The following is a 22,757-nucleotide window of genomic DNA, read 5'->3' on the forward strand; positions in this document are numbered from 1 at the left end:
GTTTATACATTTAAGTTCATAGAATCAATTTTATTTGCAAATGATGAGTGTAGACCTACATTGCTGCCTGGGGATTCCTATTTCCAGTGAGAAGGGAGGGGAGGAAAAGGCTGCCCTCTTAAGGTCCGTGACAGCAGACAAACAAACAAGGCAAAACAGGAGGGCCTTTATGTGATACCAGAAAACAGTGAGTGAAATGATAAACTGCAGCAGGCTAGTGACCAGTCTGTAGCAGTTTTAGAGCAATGCTAAGTAGGTTTAGTCACCTCCTGGCTTAGCATCTCACCTGGAGGTTGAATGCATTGGTGGCAACCTCTATAGCATTGTGGGAAGTCCATATCGTTGTATCTTCAAGTATAAGGTTCTAGTGTGTAGTACTAAAGCCCAAAAATCCCTTTTTGATGATGTGTCATTATAGATTAATTGACCACCAAAATATTTGTGTTTAATGCAGGATACAATCACGGTAGCTCTTGAAATACTTGGTTGCTGTTGTATGTACATTATTACTTTATAAATGCTTTGTGGGTTTGAATAATAAATCAGGCTTGACATTTTATGTGGTTTTTAGAACTTCTACCTAGATACACAGTGAATCACTGAGCTAGCTCTATATTTTGCTTAAGAAGAAGAAGAAAGTGTAAAATGATGGTAGATAACTCTGGTTATTTAGCAGTGGCCTGGGATATGGTACCTTTTATAGGATGTGTCTCTGAGGGAGCTTAAGGCTCTTTTTATAAGCTATCTCATTAATTCTCCCAGAATTAAGGGGCAGATATTATTATCTCTCTTTTACAGACCATGGGCCTAAGGCATAAGAACCAAAGGTCAGCTAACTTCTCCAATGTCATAAAGAAGAGCCATAGGGAATTTTGAGATATTTACTTTTCTTTTTCTGTTATTTTCAATGTATAGTGTTTCTCATTTAAAACCTCTATGTACATTTACAGGCACCCATGTAAGAGCTCCATGCTGCTTCTGTGGTTCTTTTTACTAGTATAATTCTCTGTTTTAGTTAAGAGCTCTTTCATTCTCTTGCAACTTCTGTTGTTAAATGCCTGGTTTTGCTTGAATCTTAAAAGTCACGTCAAGATGAACATTCTTCTCTGCCGATGAAGAAGATTATCAAGTATAAGTGAATATGTCCCCCTTAAATATTTTTCCTTTTAATTTGCACACTGTTTCTTGTTTGTACGCATTTTACAAATTACTGTTATGTGCTTTAGTTTTTCTTTTCCCTCCTCTTTTTCATTCCTGTTTCCCATGGTCTAGATTAAACGAAAGCTGATCACACTATTCTGACAATAGAGTGAGGTTTTTTTTTTAAACTTTGGTCTCAGGAGTTTCAAGAGTGATCAGACTTTTCTACTCAGTTTCTTAATGTCATCATTCCTCTTTGCCCCCATTAGGCAATTTTTGATTGGTCCTCAACTGTGTCTTATATCAGACACCTGGGTCCAAAAAACCTGTAAGGCCTGTTTCAATTTCTAAGCATGTTAAAATGAGTCTTCTCCTATTTGCATTTCATTGGAAGCTTCATTACATCTTGTATATGTATCTGTAAGCCTTTGAGTCTCTTCGCTGTATTCCATTTTTAAAGCCCTGGAAGATGTTGCAGAGCAAATAAATGCAACTATAGTGAATCAATGAAGCATGAGGTACTAATGGCCACATCCATTCAAGTACAGAGACTACACTGTCCAGTCCCATTCCTAGCACCTCTTTTTAGCTGTTCCTTGGGATAAATGTTTCTCATAACCCAATGTGAATGAATTTGAATGCCTTCAGATCCATGCATTTCTGCTCTGAGAAAGAAGTGCACATGGCTATAATTAATTCTGAAACTTGTACACACTGTAGGGGACCTTGTTGGTTTTTTCAAGCAGCTTATCCTTAATGCTGACTTATTTAGTCATGTTGTGGTAGATAGTGTCATTTCATTATTTACAAGTTTGTTAGTTTTTAGTTAATTCTAGGTTGTGTGGAAACTCAAGAATCATCACTTACTCTATTCTATTTTATATCATCAGTAGTGAAAATAGTGCAGCAAATGTGTTTGCCCAAAATAAAGTTTTTTTAGGAATCTGGGGGTGACATAATTTTGGAATTATAATTTTTGTTATAAAATGTACCAATCTCCTCAATTGATTCAACCTGATGATGGATGGTATATGAATGGCTCTGTCATTCCACCCCTCTCCTCATATTTTTCTCTCTTCTTTCCTCAATCCTTCAACCTCTTTCTATGTTTGCGTTTACCCACAGAGTGCGACTTACTATTGCAGTTGAAGTTTAACCTTTGCACCAATACTTCAGTTAAGCTCAGATACTAGCTGTGTTCTCTTTACCAGCTTAAATGCTTCACTTCAATGGTTTTTATACTTAAAACATGGGACAAAGTGCAACCTATAATGATATAGTGTTGATTTTGCAGAATTATAGAATTCTAATCATATAGATCAAATGAATGCTGTGTGTGTTCTCTTTCGCTGTGTGATACCTTTCATTTTGAGTTTTAATGTGAATAATATTTGCATTCATTTAGAAACTATATTAAGCAAAACAACTTTCATATTAAAAAAAGAAACTGATGAACCGAGTGCTTGTTTAAGTACATAATATTTGAAAATTCTAATGCTCTTCTAAAATAAGTTATGGAAATCAAAATCTTCACAATCAGAATGGGGTAGGAAATCAAGAAAATGAAATGCTAAGTTCACGACAATCATTATATAAGCCATTGTGGAATTATCACATTTATTTTTGGCCATTTTTTCATTAGATGTGTAGAACTTCTCCCTGCTACTGTAGCACTACTTCGGGGAGAAGAAAGAACTCAGTGCAGATTTTTTAAATTTTAAATTTATTCTTTAAATTTTATTCTCTTTACATCCCAATTGTAGCTGCCCCCTTGTCTCTTCTAGGTCCCACCTGCCTTTCCTCTTCCCCCTTATGGCCTGCTCCTAGCCCTCAGGGAGAGGAAGCCCTTCTCCCCTTCCAACTGACTCCAGCCTATCAAATCTCATCAGGTTGGCCTGCATCCTCTTGCTTTGTGGCCTAGGAAGGCACCTGCCGGGGGAAGTGACCAAAGAGCAGCAACAGAGTCCGTGGCAGGGACAGTCTTGCTCCCCTTACTAAGGAACCCCAATGGAGGCTCAGATGACTAATGGCTACATCTGAACAGGGGCCAGGTCCTTGTTTGGTACATCATTCTCTGCCAGCCCCATGGGCCCAGATTTTTTTTTTATTAATTTATTCAGATTACATCTCAATTGTTATCCCATTACTGTATCCTCCCGTTTCTCCCTCCCTCCTCCCCAAGTGTGTGATTGAGGCTGACCTCATCCCCCACTATATGGTCATAGGCTATCAAGTCTCATCTTGGTAGCCTGCTTGTTCTTTCTTTGAGTGCCACCAGGCCTCCCCACCAAAAGGAAATGGTCAAATATAGGGCACCAGAGTTTATGTCAGAGTCAGTCCCCGCCCTCCACACAACTGTGGCGAACGTCCTGTCCATTGGCTAGATCAGAGTAGAGGTTCGATGATTACTGCTTGTACCTGAGCCCAGATTTGAGGTTACTACTTCCAACCCAAAAGTTATTCTATTTTTTATAACAAAATGAAATACCATTTTTGTATCATTTCTCATATTCTCTGTACTAATATAGCTTATGCGTTTCTGTGTTCATTATGAAGGTTTTCCTTCTGATAGTTGAAACTGATCCTAGAAAGATCTGAATGTCATTAAAGTAGAATTAAGAATAACATTTAACCTTCCATTTGCTTTTTTGGATAGGTAAATACTTTTAACCCATTGCAAGGCCTTTGTATTTTCTCCCTTAATCATTATTGGTATTTCACTGCTTGGTAGTGTTTGCTGAGCAGAGCAGGGTAGCTCTAAGAGAGCTGTACTAGTGTCATTTTCAAATTCCTTGAACAATTCCAAATACCATGTGGCCACCCGAATATGACAAATGGAGGAAATATAAACAGAAATAAAAAGTGAGATAAACAAAAATGATTTCTCACTAAATTGGTGAAAATTTAATGATCATAGTAACATGAAAAAATTAAAACCTTTTGTGAAATAAAGCCCATGCCTCTAGGGTTTTGTTAGCAAGTTTGGTCCTATGATGTGCATGTTGTCCACAATGAAATACTGTGTAACCATTTTTGCATACTGCTGGCCCAATTTCATGAAATACAATACTCTACTGGTATTAAATTCCACCAGTGTTAAGAGCTTGAACTAGGATGAAAAATATTTTGCGTTGACTATATGTTTCTATTAAGCTCATAAGGGATGATCTAGTAGCAGAAATATCAGCAATGTGCAGGTTTTTCTATAAAAATTTTTTTTTCTATAACAGAATAAGGGAGAGATTTGCAGAAATGTATATTTGTCTTTATCAAAGCCAATTTATAAATCAGAGGCAAATGCCACCATTCTTAACTCTCTCATTACTAACCTACCATGTACAGATAATCCTTAGAATTCTATGGTACTATTTGTCATGGTTATGATTTGCACCGTGAGCTTTCAAGCTTTAAACATTCAGAAAAGCTTCTTAAATTTACACTATTGGCAAAAGTAAATTTAAACTCTGTGCTGGGAAGGAACACTGTCAGTTATGAGTATAATAATTATGTATACTCGTGTCTCATGCATGTAGTAATTAAGAATTTCAGACCACTCCCATGAAGCATCTCATATATACATTGTATATTATAGGTCATATCACCCATACTGTACATTCCCTTAATGTGTTAGTTTGCTCTCTCTATGGGGCAGCGTTAGTTTGTTTGCATAATATACTTGAATTGATTTTTATGTTGATATGTAACTATGATCACTTGCATACAAAATAGATATGATCAGCCATTGTCGCTAGCACAGGTACTTGTTGGATCTAGTTGGATAGCTTTATAGAACTTTTAATAAACAAAATAAATGCTGCACCCGACTTCACAGTATTTGAATGAACTATAATTCTGGTAAACACATGCAGTTAAGCCTTTTGATTTATTTTCTGTTCATGGATTGTAGAAAGTTTTATAGATCATCTTACTATGTAACTTGAAATATTAAATAGATGTTTTATAGGAACAAAGTAATAAATATTTTAGGATTTTCTAATAACACATCCAAATTCTTATTTATCAGCTGCGCTATTTGCAGTGGCATGTCAGCAAACATGGGCTTAAAAATCTATATCCTACGGACTCGTCTTGAATGCAATATGTCATTTGAATGAAGTATTGAGATGACATCATTTCATAGTGGATTGATTTAGTATTTTATTTTCTCAACAAATTACTGACCATTGTCTTTCATGAATCTATTTGTGAAAAACGTAAAGACAACTGAATGGAAAAGGATTGAATATGTAAAACTAGTCTGTTTGATTTCAATGCATGTTAGGATAAAATATCTTTGTTTCATGAAAGATTTTGGTTTTCAATAATAAAATATAAACTATAGGCTCTGCCTTAGATAATATATGTTATACAAATATATTTCCTTAATCATCTTGTGTTGAATTAATGTCTGTAGATGTTGAGTTATCCAAACATATTTCAAGCTGTTTATTCATTTTGAATTGAATTAGTGTCTGTTGACTTTTAAAATGTAATTTAAGTATTTTATGAAATAAGATAATTTGCAATCTTATATCTTAGTGACATCCAGAATCTTTTCTCTTACAGCCATTTCGTAGAGTGACGTTTTCTGTTGTGAGTCAGCCTCAGGACCCACATCAGGGGTCACTGCAGAGTTGCTATGACAGCGGGCTGGAGGAGTCAGAAACACCAAGCAGTAAGAGTTCATCAGGGCCAAGACTGGGTGCCCTTCCACTCCCAGAGGACAACTATGAAAGGACCACGCCGGATGGCAGTGTTGGTGAGGCAGAGCATATGGAAAATGGTAGGGGCAAACACAACATCCACACACATAATCACGCTAGTGAGCCAGAATAAGTAGGTTTGTGAAAGTTAGGCTAAAATGAAGACAAAGTAGATTGCACCAAAACTATTTAGAAATACTAAATACTTGGTAAAATATTGAAATGACAAATAAAAAACCATAATTGTATAGATAAAATTCATAAAATTACACTGTCATTTTAAAAAGGACATCAGAAATAAATGCACCTAGAAATAAATTAGAGCAGTTACTGCTATGAAAATGCTAAATCAGTGAACAACTGCTAAATCATAACCACTAAGAGAGGTCTTGTTTGACTGTTTTCTTCTTTTCATTTTTGTCATGCAACTATTTCTTCAAATGTCGCAAATCAACTTTAATGAAAGTAAATAGCCACAAACACACGTTGCTTGAGTTTTTCCTTTCCTGAACACTCACCAATGCATTTCAGACCCTTTGCTTTTGAGTAACAGGTAAAGTACATCACAAGCGAGCATCAGTGTCTTGCTCTCACTAGCATAAAATTGAGACCATTAGAACTCCTCTCTCCTTAAAGCATATGGTTTATCTAGATATTTGCAAGAGAAAGTGAATAAAACAAACTATAGTTCTCCCTGCTACTTCATTGCGAGGCTATTCTCATAATCGTCACAGTTGGCCTTATATGCCAATATGCAAATAATATATGTAAATGCTTTTGCATTTGCTCATTTCCCAAAGACAATTGTGTTATTTATTTTCTGGAATTTGAGTACTAAATAACCCCTTGAGGAATATATATATTTTAAACAGTGGAGTGGCAAGGCTATTCCTAACTTCATTGGTATTTCCAATGTGTAAGAGACACAGTTATATATCAATAAAGGCATGGGAATTGCTAATGGTTTTATGAAATTCATCACCTTAACCCTCTAATGAAAAAGGACCATTTTCTTATTTATACCAGTTTCTTCAGTGATGGTATGAAAGACAGTATAGTAATCCAAGAAAAACAAACTTTTTTTAAAGAAATTTACCTGTGAATATTAAATCCAACAATAAAATAAAAAATTGACCCCAAGTGAAGTATTCCAAACTTAATTATGCTAAGTAATTATCCTTCTAAGTATCTTTTTGTATTAGGTATGTTGATAGGGCCTGTTGATTGACATAGCTCTTGATCAATTATCCAGACTTTAAATGGCATTTTGCCTCATGGCTATAAGGCATGCTTATCTGTGTGTATGGTGGTGTGTGCTAATGTGGAAAGGGACTTTGACATGGTATTTTTAAAAACAATATTAGTCAGTAATTTTATTAAATGAGTGTAAATTTTGGTGTGAATTAAAACTCAGCTGAGTATATTCAAGAAAGATATATTTAAAATTCTTTGGAGAAAAAAGTATTAAAGTAGAAAATACCATATACATGTTATATATATATATATATACATATATATGTATATATATATATATATGTATATATATATATCCCTTCTTAGTATTTCACCTGGGACTTCTATCTTATATGAAATTATATTTTGATAATAATGCAATTTTACTTGTTTTTTAAAAATACTTTCTTTGTTCTAAATAAAAAACATGTTGTATCCTCAAGGTTTTTTTTTTTGTTGTTGTTGTTTTGTTTTGTTTTTGGTTTTTTTGATGTCACTGGTTTTTGTAACACTGGCATTTAAAGCATAATATAATGTTATTTTTCTGTTTTTTAATTTTTTTTTACTTTAAAGATGGTCCTCATTTTAAAAATAACAGAAAATAATGCTTAATTAAAGTATAATTATGCTTGGTAAACCCACATAGGTCAATTTTCAGGAAACTTGAATGTCATGAAAAAAAAAAAGAAGTATATAAATAAACTAGAGAGTTCACTGAAAAACATTTGCTAAAGATAATCCCAGTTCTTTTTCATAACCATGTATTAAGTCCTTACAAGGAAATAGCCATGGTATCACAACCAATGTTGCTACACAGGACTGACACTTGACATGCAGGGTTTATATATGTTGTTTGTCATCTGCTGCCTGTTATCTACTATGTTGTCCCTGATCTATATGTCATTACACAGAAGATAGAATGCAGTTTGCTCAATCCGGATACAACAGCTGACGTTTAAAAAACAGTTCGGTTTGGATCTAAATCTGCGAAATTCTCATCTATCTGTGAAGTGTGTTGTATTGCTTCAGTTCTCATAATTTCATCTTCAATATTAGTGGGCCATTCTAACATAAACAATTGGAAATGAAACCTGTCAAATACTCATTTGTCATGGTTAATTGGAATATATGTAATCTGCAGTTTTAATCAGGATTTATTTTGATTTTCACTTGGATTCTATATAAAAATAGAATTTTGTATGTATGACTTATTAGGAAATGTATATATTTCCTAATAATTTTTTTCATCAGTTTTAACCTGTAGGAAACTGGGCATACCTTAGTAATTGTTTTGCATTATCTGTCACTGGACAGTTTAGAAGATAATTTGCAGCACGGTAACATTTGCTACTCCTTTGTCATGGTACAAGCCAGAAATAAGTTAGGGTTTCAAATAAGATGTCAAAGACACTGTGCCCAGGAAGTCACTAACATTGAAAAATAGAAACAAAAATTCATTGAACTATATTTTGCCAAAAATTTTATTGTGTCATTGCAAATTATTATAAAAATAATTTCATTAATAAGGGCCATGAGTGTTGTCCCATGTAGTTAGCTTTACATAATCCCATGTGGGAAAAATTATTGTACAATGTAAAATAGAACATTATTTACTGCAAACTGAATCCTATAGCATTCTGGTGAATTTCTAGAAGGTTTAATAGCACTTACAGCATTTAAGATATTTTAGGAAAACTATATATTTATCCACATCAACGATCAATAATACAGTTTTTTCTTTTACTTGTAATCCACATTATGACTTAATGTTGATGTTTTTATTAATAAAATTGAAGTAATGGTTAATTTATAATTTACTAAAATTTTAACTCAGAAAACATTTTAAAATATTAAGTTTATGGTACAAAGTCATAATAAAATATTGGACGATAAAATATATTAAAACTGTATCAAGGAATCCATAACTATAGTAAAGATTAAATATTAGGCATAAAGACATCATTACATTAAAGAGAAATATTGAATACATCTAACTTGTTCTTTCTTCAGAGAAAACTAAGCTTCAGAATTTCTCTTGGAATGTTATTTCACTGTGTTTGGGGCTATAATATTTATCTTAGTACCCACCTTTAGTCCCTGATCTATTTATTCTTCTCAAAGCCCACTGAGTCACCTTTGCCAAGTCTGTTTACCTTTTCTATATATGACTTTAATATATCGGGTGCATACAAACTCTCTCTCTCTCTCTCTCTCTCTCTCTCTCTCTCTCTCTCAGACACACACACACACACACACACACACACACACACACACACACACACACACACACACACAATCTACTTGGCATCTAATTTAAACATTGTTACCAGAGATGGGCAACCCACATGATTCTTCTGAGTGTGTCTGATTATTTTCATGGTAGTGAAATAAATTAACTTTGGGTTCTTATGGTAGTCTAACACCCTATTATTCTGTCTTTATTTCTGATTCTTCTTCTGTCTTTTAGTCTACATTATGTATCAGAGATATAGAGATAGAGATAAAAGACACACATACACATAAATGAGAGACAGAGACACAGAGAAATGTCTCCTAGTAAGAAGGGCAGTGAATTTTATATGTATTCATGTGGGCAAGGCAGTAGTAATTCTAAGGCCTGCCTCACCACCCACATAACATCTGTGCATTCTAATAGTAGATAACACATCACAGAAATCAAAGAAAAGGACTGAATCTTCTGGTTTCTGATCAGGTGGTGGATATGTTGGTGTTACAGAAGGCCAGTGTGGGGGACAGTTTTGGGAACCTCCTTCAAAGCACACTGTAGGAGCCATCTGGAGATGTATTTCACTCTGGGCACAGTACCCTTCACACACGTTAGGTGTTATTAATACATGCCACAGGAGAGGAAGTATTGCAGCTTCTTGCTTGACATGCAAGTGGATTAGACTAAGAAAGGACACAGGTAGAAGATGGAATACATATTTTCTCTTGGTAAATTTTTATAATAGAGCACTGGGCATTATTTTAAATTTTTAAATGAACTGAGAAATTTGGTTCTTCTAAAGTCCTTAATGAGTTTCATGAATTTATTTTTTCAAATCTTGACATCTTCATCTAAATTGTATGAATTAATTTCTAATTTTCTAATTCTAATAAATTTCTAATTTTGCCATCCTTACATGAACCTTGTGGTTGATGGCATTATGCTGTTCATTCCCACATCTTGTTCATCTCTTCATTCCACATGCTTTTAGTAGCATTTTGAAAACCTTGATTCTGGAAATGAAAATATGGAGTGTCAAAATTCTCTTTAAAATTCCATTCAGGTAAACATGCACATTCATTAACAGACTCTGTTTTCCTATTGCCAACTAAAATGAGAGTGGAGATCAAGTTCATTTTTGTGTGGGGAAAAATCCTCTGCGTTCTCTCCAATACCCATCTCTAGCAACAGCTGTAAGGCATTCTTGTGTAGTTGATGTTACCTGCGATGTTCTCGCTTTGAGCTACGAAGCAAAACCTTCCCTTCTGTCTCAAGATCCTTATATACATGTGAATAGCACAACCATAAAACTCAAAATCTATACTTTACACTATTTTGTATAGGAACAGACTACTATGCCTTGCTAAAGATTTTTCCCCTCAGTTCTGCCTGTTTCCCTGTCAATCTAGTTGTCGGCATCTCACTGAGGCCATGATTTCTACTCTTTCAGACATCTGTGATATGGCTCTGTACCTCCCAGGTTTCCTCAAGAAATCTGGAGGCCACTTCCAGATGGCATTGCGCTCTCTCTCCCTCCCTCCCTCCCTCCCTCCCTCCCTCCCTCCCTCCCTCCCTCCCTCCCTCCCTCTCTCTCTCTCTCTCTCTCTCTCTCTCTCTCTCTCTCTCTCTCTCTCTCTCTCTCTCCTTAGTGATTAAACAGAGACAGGGAATGGAGATCTTGTCAGGTCTCAGCCAATCAAGTCTTGTGCTGCAGCTGATCTGCAGACAGCAAGGAAAAGAAGCAGTAAAAGCTAAAAAAAGAATCTAAGATGATACCATCCTAGAAGACACCAGTATTGTGGACAGAGTCTACTGGCATCAGTTTGAAACTCAATTTCATCTTTTCCTTAATTTTCTTAGTATTATTCTTAGCCCCGGTTTCTTCCATCACAAACCTTGGCTTTGTAGAAGAAAAAAATATGATAAAACAGAAAAAATATAAATAAGCATGTCATTAAAGCCTTAGTATGAAATGTCTAAAAAATTTGCTATCATTTAAAGAATTAGGATTGGTAATCATTGCTATTAAATTTAGTAGATTTGATGTAATTTAGCATCTGAAGTTTTCATACAATGTCTAATCTTAAAAAGACAGCATGTGAAAATTAATAGTAAAAATATTCTTAGCATGAATATGGTGAATTTATTTTGTTGGAATGTGATGGGGTACAGCAGGTGATAGAGCCAGGGTATACAACAGGATTGGAAGGAAGTCTGACTTCTGATATCACATTGACCTGAAAGTTTTTTTTTATCCAAATTCGGCCAGTGGCAATATTAACTTTCCAGCATATTTTTTTTTTTTGCTTTTAAAAAATATTTTGCAGTTTATCTTCAGTCTTTTCAGTTGAGTCCATTATTCTTCAGGTATATATTTCCCTTTAAATGGTTGCAAAATACTCACACTTATAGGGAAAATGAATTGAGTGCTCAATTAATATGCTTAACCAATTCCCAGTCCTTTCTTTTCTAATCTCACTATTAATAATTAATACTGATAAAATGTGTGGCTGTGTTACCCTTTTTATTGTAATTTTGTCCTTTAAAGCTACATCACTCTGCTGAACTCTTATGACATTTAAAAAGAGAATGAGTTCTCATCAAACTTTCAAGTGACTTTGGAGGTCTGTTCATGGGTTTTCTTCCATCAGACACTCAAAGCATGGGGCTTCTGAGTAATTTTTCCCTAACTAAAAATATATTGGCCGATTAACACTGTATTTAGATAAAAGGTTTATTATAACCTTTCCTGCTTTTTACATATACACAGTCTCTCTCCCTCCCTCCCTCCCCCCCTATCCCCTCTCTATTTCTCTGTCTCCCTGTCTCTCTCCCTCCCTCCCTACTTCCATCCCTTCTTCTCACCCTCCCTTTCTCCTTCCTTCCTCCCTCCCTGGCTCTCCCTCTGTCTGTCTGTCTGTCTGTCTGTCTGTCTGTCTGTCTCTCTCTCTCTCTCTCTCTCTCTCTCTCTCTCTCTCTCTCTCTCTCTCTCCCCTCTCCTGTCCCTCTCCTTGAATTGCTCCTTACATTTTTTATATGGAATATGTATGATGTTCATAAGTATACCCATAAGTGCCTTTTCAGTGACTAAAAAAAAGGTATCTGTTCTTGAAAATGTAGCTAGCATGCCTAGCCTCTGGGTCTAGCTCGCTTACTGAGAAACTAATCTGTTTCAATATTCCTTCCCTAGAGAAAACCACATTCTGTTTACCTCTTCCATTACAGTTTCTTTTCTTTCCTTTTTTTTAAGCAAAGTATTTTCTCCTTGAATAGAGCCATGTAGAACAATATCCCTTGTAACCTCTGTTTCATGTTTATATGGAGACAAATCTATGGCTATTCATTTTGACTCAACAAACATGTATTGAAATTGAAATATGACCAAGGCTTTGTGAGGAAGCTTGAGTAAATGGGAAAAAATCCCTCCTTTCAAAATGCAGTTCTTTCTGTGGGGAGATGTATCTTTGAGTGTAGTGAATTAGATACAATGCAGGAAGGAGAAACCTCACTGAGAAAGTTCAGACTGATGCCAGAAAAAAAGCAAGGGAAGAGGAATTGAATCGATAAAAGTGTTTCTATTTCACAAGTGAAGATACAGGCTATAAGAAGACCTTTAAGTATGGTTTATAAAATATCATCTTCAACTCTATTCAACTTGGTTTAATTGCAATAATTACGTTGTCTGGGAAGTTTTATATATAATCCCAGAAATTTAAATCATTCCTGATTTATCAAGTTACTGTTAATTTTTTCCTTGTGTCTGTGTGTGCATGTACATGTGTGTGGTGAAATTCACATGTACTTAAGGGGGAATTCATGTGGATGTAAGAAGTGAATCCTTGCTGTCTCCTCAAATTAAATCAACTTTCTTCTTGTTCTTATTCTTGTTCTTGCTCTTTTTCTTTTTTTCTTCTTCTTCTTGTTCTTGTTCTTCTTCTTCATCTTCTTCCACTCCTTCTTCTTCTTGTTCTTCTTCTTTCTCTTCTTCTGCCTTCCTTCTTTCTTTCTCTTTTTCTTTCTTATTGAGACAATATCTCTGTGAACCTAGAGTTCAGCAATCCTACTACTCTGACTGGTCATTGAGCTCTAGGTATCTTGTCTCCCCATGTCTGCTCTAGGATTACAGGAACTATTCTGGCATGGTTATTTACATAGGTACAAGAGATAACATCGGTCCTTGTTTTTGTGCTGCAACCACTATACCAAGTGAGTAAAGTTTTTAAGGCCTGAAACACCTGCTCTTTCTCTTGCCCCACTATGCAGCATTAACTCACTTGAAACATGGTACGGAGAGCAAGCTGACCATGCCCCTGCAGAGATTCATCTGCCTCTGCCTCCCATGTCCTAGGATAATAATCATGTGCCATCTTTTGAATTCTGCTTCTGTTTTATTTTTCTCATATAAATTTGGGGTTTTTTTTTTTAGTGCTAAGTGGAATTATTTAAAATTTTAGAAGTTAGCATTGACATAATTGGCTGCAGAATCAGGTTTACATAATAAAACAAATTAATTGTATGCCTATGTTCTCTCCTTGCTTGTAAAAATGGTCAATACTAAGTATATTTATTCTTACAAGATGACCTTTTAAATTTAATAATGGGATTATTTTTATGTCATCCCTATATTAAGAACACCAATTACATTATGAAGGCAAAGCTGATGAATGGATTATATTATAGTAGATTGGGTTGGATATGCTTATTTTCTTTAGAAAACATTCACAAATTACTCCATTCTTAGTGTTGTTAGGAATTATTGTCGTATTGTGACACATCTCATCATTATCTACAGTTTGGACATTTAGTTTGCTCTGCTTTAAATTTGTGATTTGGGTAAATTATACCTAATTCTTGCAGGCAGAATTTTGATATTGGATATTATCTTGTTTTTATATCTACTACTGTCCTGAAAATATGATTAACTTTTTCTTAAAAATGTGATAGAATACTTGTAACCAATGCAGATTTAAATGCTTCCTCCAAACAGACTTTTACTGTTAATATGTAGCAGTCTCAAGGAAAATGACCCTTTATGTGTTCAAATGAAAACTATGATGTTTTAGAAATAAATAGGTTATAGAAATCTGAAACAAGCTGTTAAAACCTTCTTCCTTAGTGTTTTTTACTTGTAAACATGTCTCCTCCATTTTTATATGCGCTGTAAAATGATCACCAGTTACTTTGGTGGGCCACTGGTGACCAAGATATGATCTGCAATGGGCACATTGCTCTGAGGTTACATTCCTCTGAGCTACATACATTTCTCTTTGCTGAATTGTGTCTATTGTTTCTCTTCTATGTGAGGGCACAAGTCACCAAACCCTAACTCCCAGTGAAAGTTCATAAACGTTATAGTGGAAACTCTGTACGAGTGTAGAATGTGAACCATTATGAGAATTGAGACTGAAATGAATGTGATGATTAGAATAAAGCCTGTAGTCTACTAAAATTCCAACTCAAGAATTAAATGTGAAAGCTCTTTGCTTTCTACTTCCTTAAATATTATGATGTCAAATTTTGTTGACAAATTGTGTAAAAGTAATATGAAAAGAAATTCTGTATATTACAAAGAAAGTTTGATAAATTAGAGTTATAGAAAATTGTATTCTCTCTCTCTCTCTCTCTCTCTCTCTCTCTCTCTCTCTCTCTCTCTCTCTGTGTGTGTGTGTGTGTGTGTGTGTGTGTGTGTGTGTGTGTGTGTGTGCATGTGTGAGTGTGTTTTACAAGATATGGTATATTCATAAGTATGTATATTTGATATGAAGAAACAGAATTATAGTAATGGTAAGTGATGACGAAAGTAGCAATGAGAAGGGCAAGGAGCAAGCAAAGCTTTTGCTAACCTAGCTTAAATGAAAACAATAGCTCATTTCCATCAGAATGAGTAGAGTTAAAATACGTCAAATTTAGAACTTTGAAGAAATTTATGTCTTTGAACAATATTAATAACAAATTTTGTCTTTGAATAATAGAACAACTTATTATGTCATAGAAACTATAGACTTGAAACCAAAGGGCATGGAAGCATAAAATTAAGATTTTTGAGTCATTATTGTGCTGGTTGCAGTGAACTGCTTACAATAGTTGGAGCACCATTTTTTCATATAACATCAAGTAAGAGTAGAAACTAAAGACGGTATCCTAAACGGATTGGGACATAAGAGAATGATGCAGAAAACAAGTATCCCAGGAAGTGACTAAAAAGTATTTCTAAGATAAAATAAAACAAATAAACTAGTAGCATGTGACCAATGGGATAAATAATTATTGGAAAATCCTTACTGGCTCCCTAGCTCTGTAGGAATCAGGATTAAAGCAGAAAAAAAAAAAAAAAAAACACAAGACAAACATGTCTAGGTTAGGTGCAAGTTTTAAGATAGTCAGATGACCAATCCTCTGTATTCTTATATTCTTTTATGCCCCTTTCAAGTTTAATTTTATGGCAAATGGCCTGTAAACAGGACTTACCTCTGTTGACTTTTGATGATATGTTTGGAATAATCTTTCCATTGGATGTCTACAAGAATAAAACACATTAAATTTAGTTATAGGTGCCAAATAGAAGCTAGATATTGTGACTGCAGACACACTGGAAGCTAGGTAGCTGCAGTAATTGGGAATCAAAAAACATAGCGTAAGTACTCATTTGATAAATTCTAAGAAGACGTTATCAAAAGCAACCTTGTAATTGTGTCCTTTAATATCAGTATTGATGAGCTGGTATCAAGAATTATCATTTTATGCTCTCATTTTCAAGACATTTTGGAAAGAGGATTTTCATCAGTCTGAAATTTCTAATGAACTGCTTTTGCTGTCTCCCCTTGAATGCTATTAATTTTTCTCACCAAAACAGTTTTTATCATCTATGTGGATATTTATATATTACTTTATTTTATTGTGCCCAATAATGAGTCTAATTGAAGCTAAAAGAGTCTTTGAACTGTTGCGTTTGTGGTGGGATCAAGTCATTGTTAAAACTGTCATGTCGTCATCAAAACATTTGCGATTGTGATTAAAAAATCCTTGACACTGAAATAGTGAAGAGATAGATCTCTCCTTACAGAATTCATGTACGTGTGCTTCAGAGCAGAAAGCAATGAGAGTGGAATTGAAATGAGACACACATTGGTACTGTGTAGCTCACTAATAGTCTAAGAGCGTCACGTTTCACATATACATAACATCACAAGAGTGCAATGTCAGTGATGCCTCCACCTAATGTGCACAGAATCCACAGGAAGAAATGCCTCCAGTTGTACCATGTGTGTGAAGACTTACTAAAAACAATTTGCCAGTAGGTTGACACTTCTCATGTTGGTTTATCTATGCAAATGTAACCACCAATGTCACATAAATTTTCCTTTCTCTGTGTTCACTGTTGCTTTGTATGAATTCATGAATAAGGATTATATTGGTGAAAATCATCCTGTAGTTCAAATAAGCTTATTGTTATAATCAACATGTAATAATGCTCGGAAAAAATGGGAACTGATAGGTATTTCTTTTCTTAATGTCTCTAGAAATGTCCATTATTTGGCTTAGGTTATGCTGCTCTGCTTATTGACTTGAAGCAGTGACAGAAATATGAAAAATTATAGTATGGCAAAGCTGTATCAAGAATTATTTTTCTAGGCACATAAAAGACACTTCTATCAGTACCTAATTCTTAACAGTAAAGGTCTATTATTGAATGTCAATATTGGTTTAATAAACATAGAACAAGAAACAGGGTGGCCTTGGTCTCTTCCAAAAGCAATATCCTTTCTTAAAGAGGATCTTGGGAAAATCACAGTGCTTCTTAAACTGTTCAGTGATTAGGATAGACTCATGGGAGCTTTTCAGCTCAGACTCATGAGGCCTGCCTGCCTGGGCCTGTGGCAGAATCTCTCTGGACAAAGTAATCTGAAACACTAACTTTGTAGGATTCTTGCACTTAGGACCATTATCCGTACTGGGTTCAGACACAATTCCTTTCTTTCATTTTTAGGCTTTAATTTCTTAAAATAGTGTTTCTCAATCTTACAAATGTTGTAAACTTTTAATACAGTTTCTCATGTTGTGGTGAGCCCCAACCATTTAGAATATCTGATATGCAACCTCTAAGGGCTCAAAACCTACAGGTTGAGAACCATTGCCTTAAGGAATTTACATATTCTTTCATAAAATATATAAATTTTAAATTACAATTTATAATTAAAATCTATAAATCTCAACATTAGCTTCAGAAATAATGCATAAGCAAACCATATAATTCCAAACACCTGGTATATACAGTCAACTGTTTTTGCAGTACCGTAGCATTCAAAAATAATATATCAATGATTTACCTGCCTAAGTGATACTTGACATTGAATTACAGACAAGAATTCTCTCTCTGATTAGTACATAGTTGACCATAGGCATGACTCCTCTCCCTACCTGTAACAAGCTCTGCCTTCAATTTATCAAATTGAAGGAAATTGAGTCTCAAGGCCCCATCTGTGCTCTTTCCTTTCACATCAGCTAGGCAATGTTGAGGATACGTCATCTTTGAATAAGTGGCTGGAAGCAGCACATCCACTTTGAAGCATATTTTATCAGAGTTTTTTTCCTTTCAGCTCACTGCCCTTTATGCGATGTGATCAATTGTATTCAGCCTTCACCATTTCTCTGAAAATTCAATTTTGAGAGCCTTTGCTAGTTTCCTGGACAACCTGGGTTCATCTCTTTCTCCAAGAATAATGAAGATCTGAAATCTAATTCTAGCCCATTTTTGCCCTAGCCTGTTTTATCTTCTTTTCTGAAATCAAGCCCACAACCTTTTCTTTTGCAGCTCATGTCTAAGTATTCTCAGTGTCCACAGGATCAAGGAACCATTAAATTGGTTCTCTCAATTGTCCGTGGGTTTACAGATACTCACATGTGTTTTCTTAGGTAACTAACATTTTATTCTAGAGTACAGAGAACAGATCTTCTGTGGAGATTATTCTGTTTCTGGTATTTTAAAGATTTTTAAAAAATAGAAGGTGAAATATATTACTATTCTTATAGTAGTGAAAAAAACTTGGGTTTCTCTGATAGTCATTTTATTTCTGAAGGAGAGTTAGAGGACTGTCCCAGAGTCTGAGACTCATCTTCTCTATCTTGCTAATATACTTATTCCATTGCCTCATTGACTCGACCCAAAATCCCAATCACTTCTGTCTTACTGAGATGTTAGCTATGGCATTTTGGGAATTAAATAATTCATTTTCTCCATCAAAAGTTATTATATTTGTGTCATTTCAGACCACTCTATTTCCATTATCCTTTGGGATAACTTAGAAGTGTTTTCACCAAATTTGCAGATTTTTAAAAGGTCTTTTAAAGTATAACTTAAATTCTACAATCCTCCAACTTATAATTTAATATATGTTTGTAAGCAATTAGAGCTACAAGTCTTGAGCTGTAGTTCCAGTGCCCCATCAATTTGAGCAAGAAATGCTGGATTAATTTGTGTACCATTTTCCCATTTGTGGTAACAAAACTATGAGAGTATTTGTATCAGCTACCTTCACGAGCTCTTATAGAGTTATACAGAAGCATAAACACACACACACACACACACACACATTGTAAATAAGCATTAATATAATATCATCAATTAAGTGCTTATTGATCTACACAGTTGTTAAAAATCATTCTTGAATATATTTACCTTACATGAAATCAGAATTCATATTTAGAATAGAAGATACACTATTTTGTCAGCTACTCACTGTCATCATTTAACCTAACCATGAACATGAGTTTTCTCTTGGTCCTGTTGAATCCTCCATTGGATTCCAATTCTCTATGCTTAGAACACAAGGATTATATTTCCTCTGTACAAGTTCTAGTGTTCATCACAAATAGAATTATGTGAAAACAATATAGATAAAGACATTGCAATGTCATATTTATTTTCGGCCACTCAATTAGATTTTCTTTGTAAAAGACTGCATATGTTTTACTAAATTTATTGATGAGGAATATTAAATGTCAGAAATGTCAGAAACAAGATATTAAAGCTCTTTAGTGTCAGGACAAGAGTAGTTCTCAAAGGCATCACAAACAATGCCGTATATTAGGGACAAAAAGTAGAGCCTTGTATTCATGATGGCCAACATCAGATAGTGGGTAGAATATGCCAATTAGGCACTCATTCATAGATCTTCAGGTACCCACTGAAACTGCTAATTAAGCCTAATACATTTATAAGCCCAAATTCAACTTTTATGGAGCATTTGAGATCTTTTTAAGAGCTCAGTGCAAAACATCCAATTATAATACAGTTCAGGCATAAAAGGATAGAGCGACTAAGTCTTTGGAAGTGTCTCTTATGTCAAAGACAAATGAATTAGAAATGCATTCACTCATCCTCCTACACACAGGAAATCACCAGAAAAGAATAGCAAGAAGTTTATAAGAAAAACGAAACATCAGCCTTATTAAATATCTAAAAATAAAATATCAGCAGCATAAGGAAGAATTAGGGTAATAAACTAATACTTTTATAGTACATAATGACATACTCAAGGGTGTTGCACATCCATCTGTTTTATGGAATCACCCTAATGAAAATATTCAGAGATGAAATGAGAATATATGTAAAATTAATTCTTAGTGATCTTTAGGTGTATAAACCATACTAGACATTATTAATTTTTGTGCTATTTTACTTCTATTAGATTTGAATGACAACATTTGCAATATTTCATTCAATGCATAAAATATGTATCTAGTAAAATTTTTAATATTTTTAATATTAATTTTTATTTCATGCATTTGTATACACACACACACACACACACACACACACACACACACACACCACTTGCAGTCATATGCTTGCTGAAGCAAAAAGAGGCCATCAGAATTCCAGTATATGGAGTTATTGAAAGTTATGGGCCACCATGTGGGTGCTAGGAATTGAAACCAGGTCAGTGAAAGAACAACTTTTAACCAGTTCTTCACCTCCAAATTATTTCTATTTTAAAAACACATTAGGCATGAAAAATACTTTTTGTTTCATACCGAGTAGAAGCACTTACTTCTTTAGTGCTGAGAGAAGCACTTTTTCTTTTGTTGCCTATTGTTTTTAAAAATTATCTGTATTACCTGTACGCCCAGCTAGCGATCAATCAAGACACAAACATTTGTTATATTCTAAAATAGCCTTAGTTACCCTCGGGCAGGGCAGATATGTATCTTTTAAACTACCTCTCATAGTGTGGCAGGCATGGGATCCTTGTCTCAATCCCATGCCATCTGTTTTTAATAACTTTTATCAAGCTACCTCCCATCCATAATCCCAAATACTTGTTGGTGTTCTTTATCTGGAGTCTCCATCCATGCCACCGGCCATATGCTTCTCCTGCAACTAACCCATGGTGGCCTTCCTCTCTTCACTTTAGGTCTCTCCTTTCTCCTGTTGGCAGTCCTTCTTCTTCCCAGAATTCCTCTCTCTCTTAGCCCCACCTATCTCCTTTGCCCTGCCCAGGTGAGATGGCTTTTTATTAAGCAAAAGGTCAGTCACACACAGCAAGCCATAATTAACACCAAAATACATCAGACCATCCCCCAACAGTTGCCCCATTGTTTAGATGTATGCAATTGTCTAACTTTAATTTTATTGCAAGCAATAACTTTATACCTGTCATCTTATACATAGCAGTCTTCTAAGGTGTACATTTACTAGAAAGCGTAGGGAGACTGGCTCAGTGGCAATCCCTGCACTTGGGACAAGTCCAAAGACAGGTAGTTCTCTGTTAGTACACAGATAGATGGTCTTTAGGGCAAGTTCAGGCCAGCCAGGTCCATATATTGATAACCTGTTTCAGACAGACAGACAGACAGACAGATTAGCAAACAAACCTCAAAAATACAAAGAAGAACAAAGGAAAGCATAGTGTATTTTTTTCAGTCCTTTGCACAAAGTAATCTCACATTTCATCACCATGAACCAAATTGACCATGGCTATGATATGAGTCCAGTATTCATCATGTCTGTAAATCAGAAAGGGACCAATAGGTGTATTTTTATTTGTGATAATTCCGTTTGTTATTAGACTTCAGGATATCAGGATAATATAAATAACCTCAAGTAGGGTAAAAATGAATGTCAGGTTAAGATTCATTTCTTAAACTTGATGGTTCTATTTCACTGGTAGTTTATACAAATGTGCACACACACATGTACAGCCCACCCACTCACCCCCAACACACACAGAGGAAGGGTGCAGAAAGATTGCTTAACAATAGGAATGGAATCAAGTACAAGTGATTAACACATTAAGAATCAGATTCTAAAGTTAGTTCCTGTACTTCAAAATATAGTAGAAGCAAAAACAATTTTCTTTTATTTAAAAAAACCATTCAGTGAAGTAAGTGAAAAATGATTCTTGAACATGTTATTTAATACTTTTAGCATTGTGCTGTAAGGCTAAGAAATTCAAATCAGGTAAAAAGCCATCTAAATGTATAAAATTAGAGATTTTTCTGAAAAATTTATCTTTATAAATTTTATATATATGTCACTGCCTTAAAAATGCTAGAGAACCCACACAGATTTCTCATACATGGTTAAATTAGAAAATGTCTTATCTTTTTAAGACATAGGAACACACATGAAGCATAACCTCTCCACTCACTCTCTAGAGCATACTTACTTTAATTATGCCTACCAATGAACTAAATCATTAGGCTTGCTTAAACTTGCTTAAGCTAAGACCGTTCATTAGCCACAGTAACTAGTTCAAATAAAATGGAATCCATTTCAAATAGCCACAATGAAGACAGGAAAAAGAAATTCGTTTTTGTACACAGAAAAAATTTCACCCTTCCTTGTTCTTACTGTTGTAGTTTATTGAATCTTTCAGTAATACAGAGCTACCATACTTCACAAAAGTATATTCATAACTCACCGGAGCCAGCATTTAGGATGTGTAATTTTTTTCTCCTACAGGAAGAATAAATTTTAAATTAAAGAACAAGAATAGATTTAAAACTATTAAGCTATAAGATCATACGTTTTGGGGAATGCACATGAAGAAAATATGTGTGTCTCAAATAGAGTTAGGTAAGAATACTTGTTTCCACTGAGAAGTTGGCATCATTGCTTTGCTCATAATTGATCTAGTCATTAAGCACCTCCCAGCCCCCACCTGCCCCTGCTGTTCTTTTGTGATTGTCACATATATATTTCCATTAGTAGAAAGGGTTTCATTTTCTTCCTGTGTAGGAGGCAGGGCATCTCTGAAGTGGTTAGGGCTCTTTCCAACTTCACCAGGGGAAGAGAAAACAGAAAACACAATATAAGCTGCCTGGCAAGATGTCTGCCTCTGAGATCTTTTCATTTTAGCACCTGAAGAAATATTACTACGTGTTATTGCTCAGACACACATTCTTACTAAGCGAAGATTACTGCCATTGATTCCCAAGAGTGAAAGGGCCCA

General features: G+C 34.8%; 1 protein-coding gene across 6 annotated transcripts in view; it reads left to right on the forward strand.

Annotated features, from left to right (window-relative positions):
* Window positions 1–22,757, forward strand: part of Pcdh7 (protocadherin 7) — a 453,627-nt gene that overhangs the window by 201,434 nt on the left and 229,436 nt on the right. For 2 of the 6 annotated variants that reach the window (XM_051164750.1, XM_051164753.1), the window contains exon 2: window positions 5,707–5,899. The exons of 1 other annotated variant lie outside the window; for it this stretch is intronic. In XM_051164750.1, coding sequence (XP_051020707.1) covers window positions 5,707–5,899 — 193 coding nt within the window. Of the gene's footprint in view, window positions 1–5,706; window positions 5,924–22,757 lie in introns of all 6 variants that reach the window. 3 more of the 6 variants (XM_051164749.1, XM_051164752.1, XM_051164751.1) reach the window with 2 other exon arrangements.

This window comes from Acomys russatus, chromosome 22 (genome assembly GCF_903995435.1).
Source record: "Acomys russatus chromosome 22, mAcoRus1.1, whole genome shotgun sequence".
Lineage (NCBI taxonomy): Eukaryota > Metazoa > Chordata > Mammalia > Rodentia > Muridae > Acomys > Acomys russatus.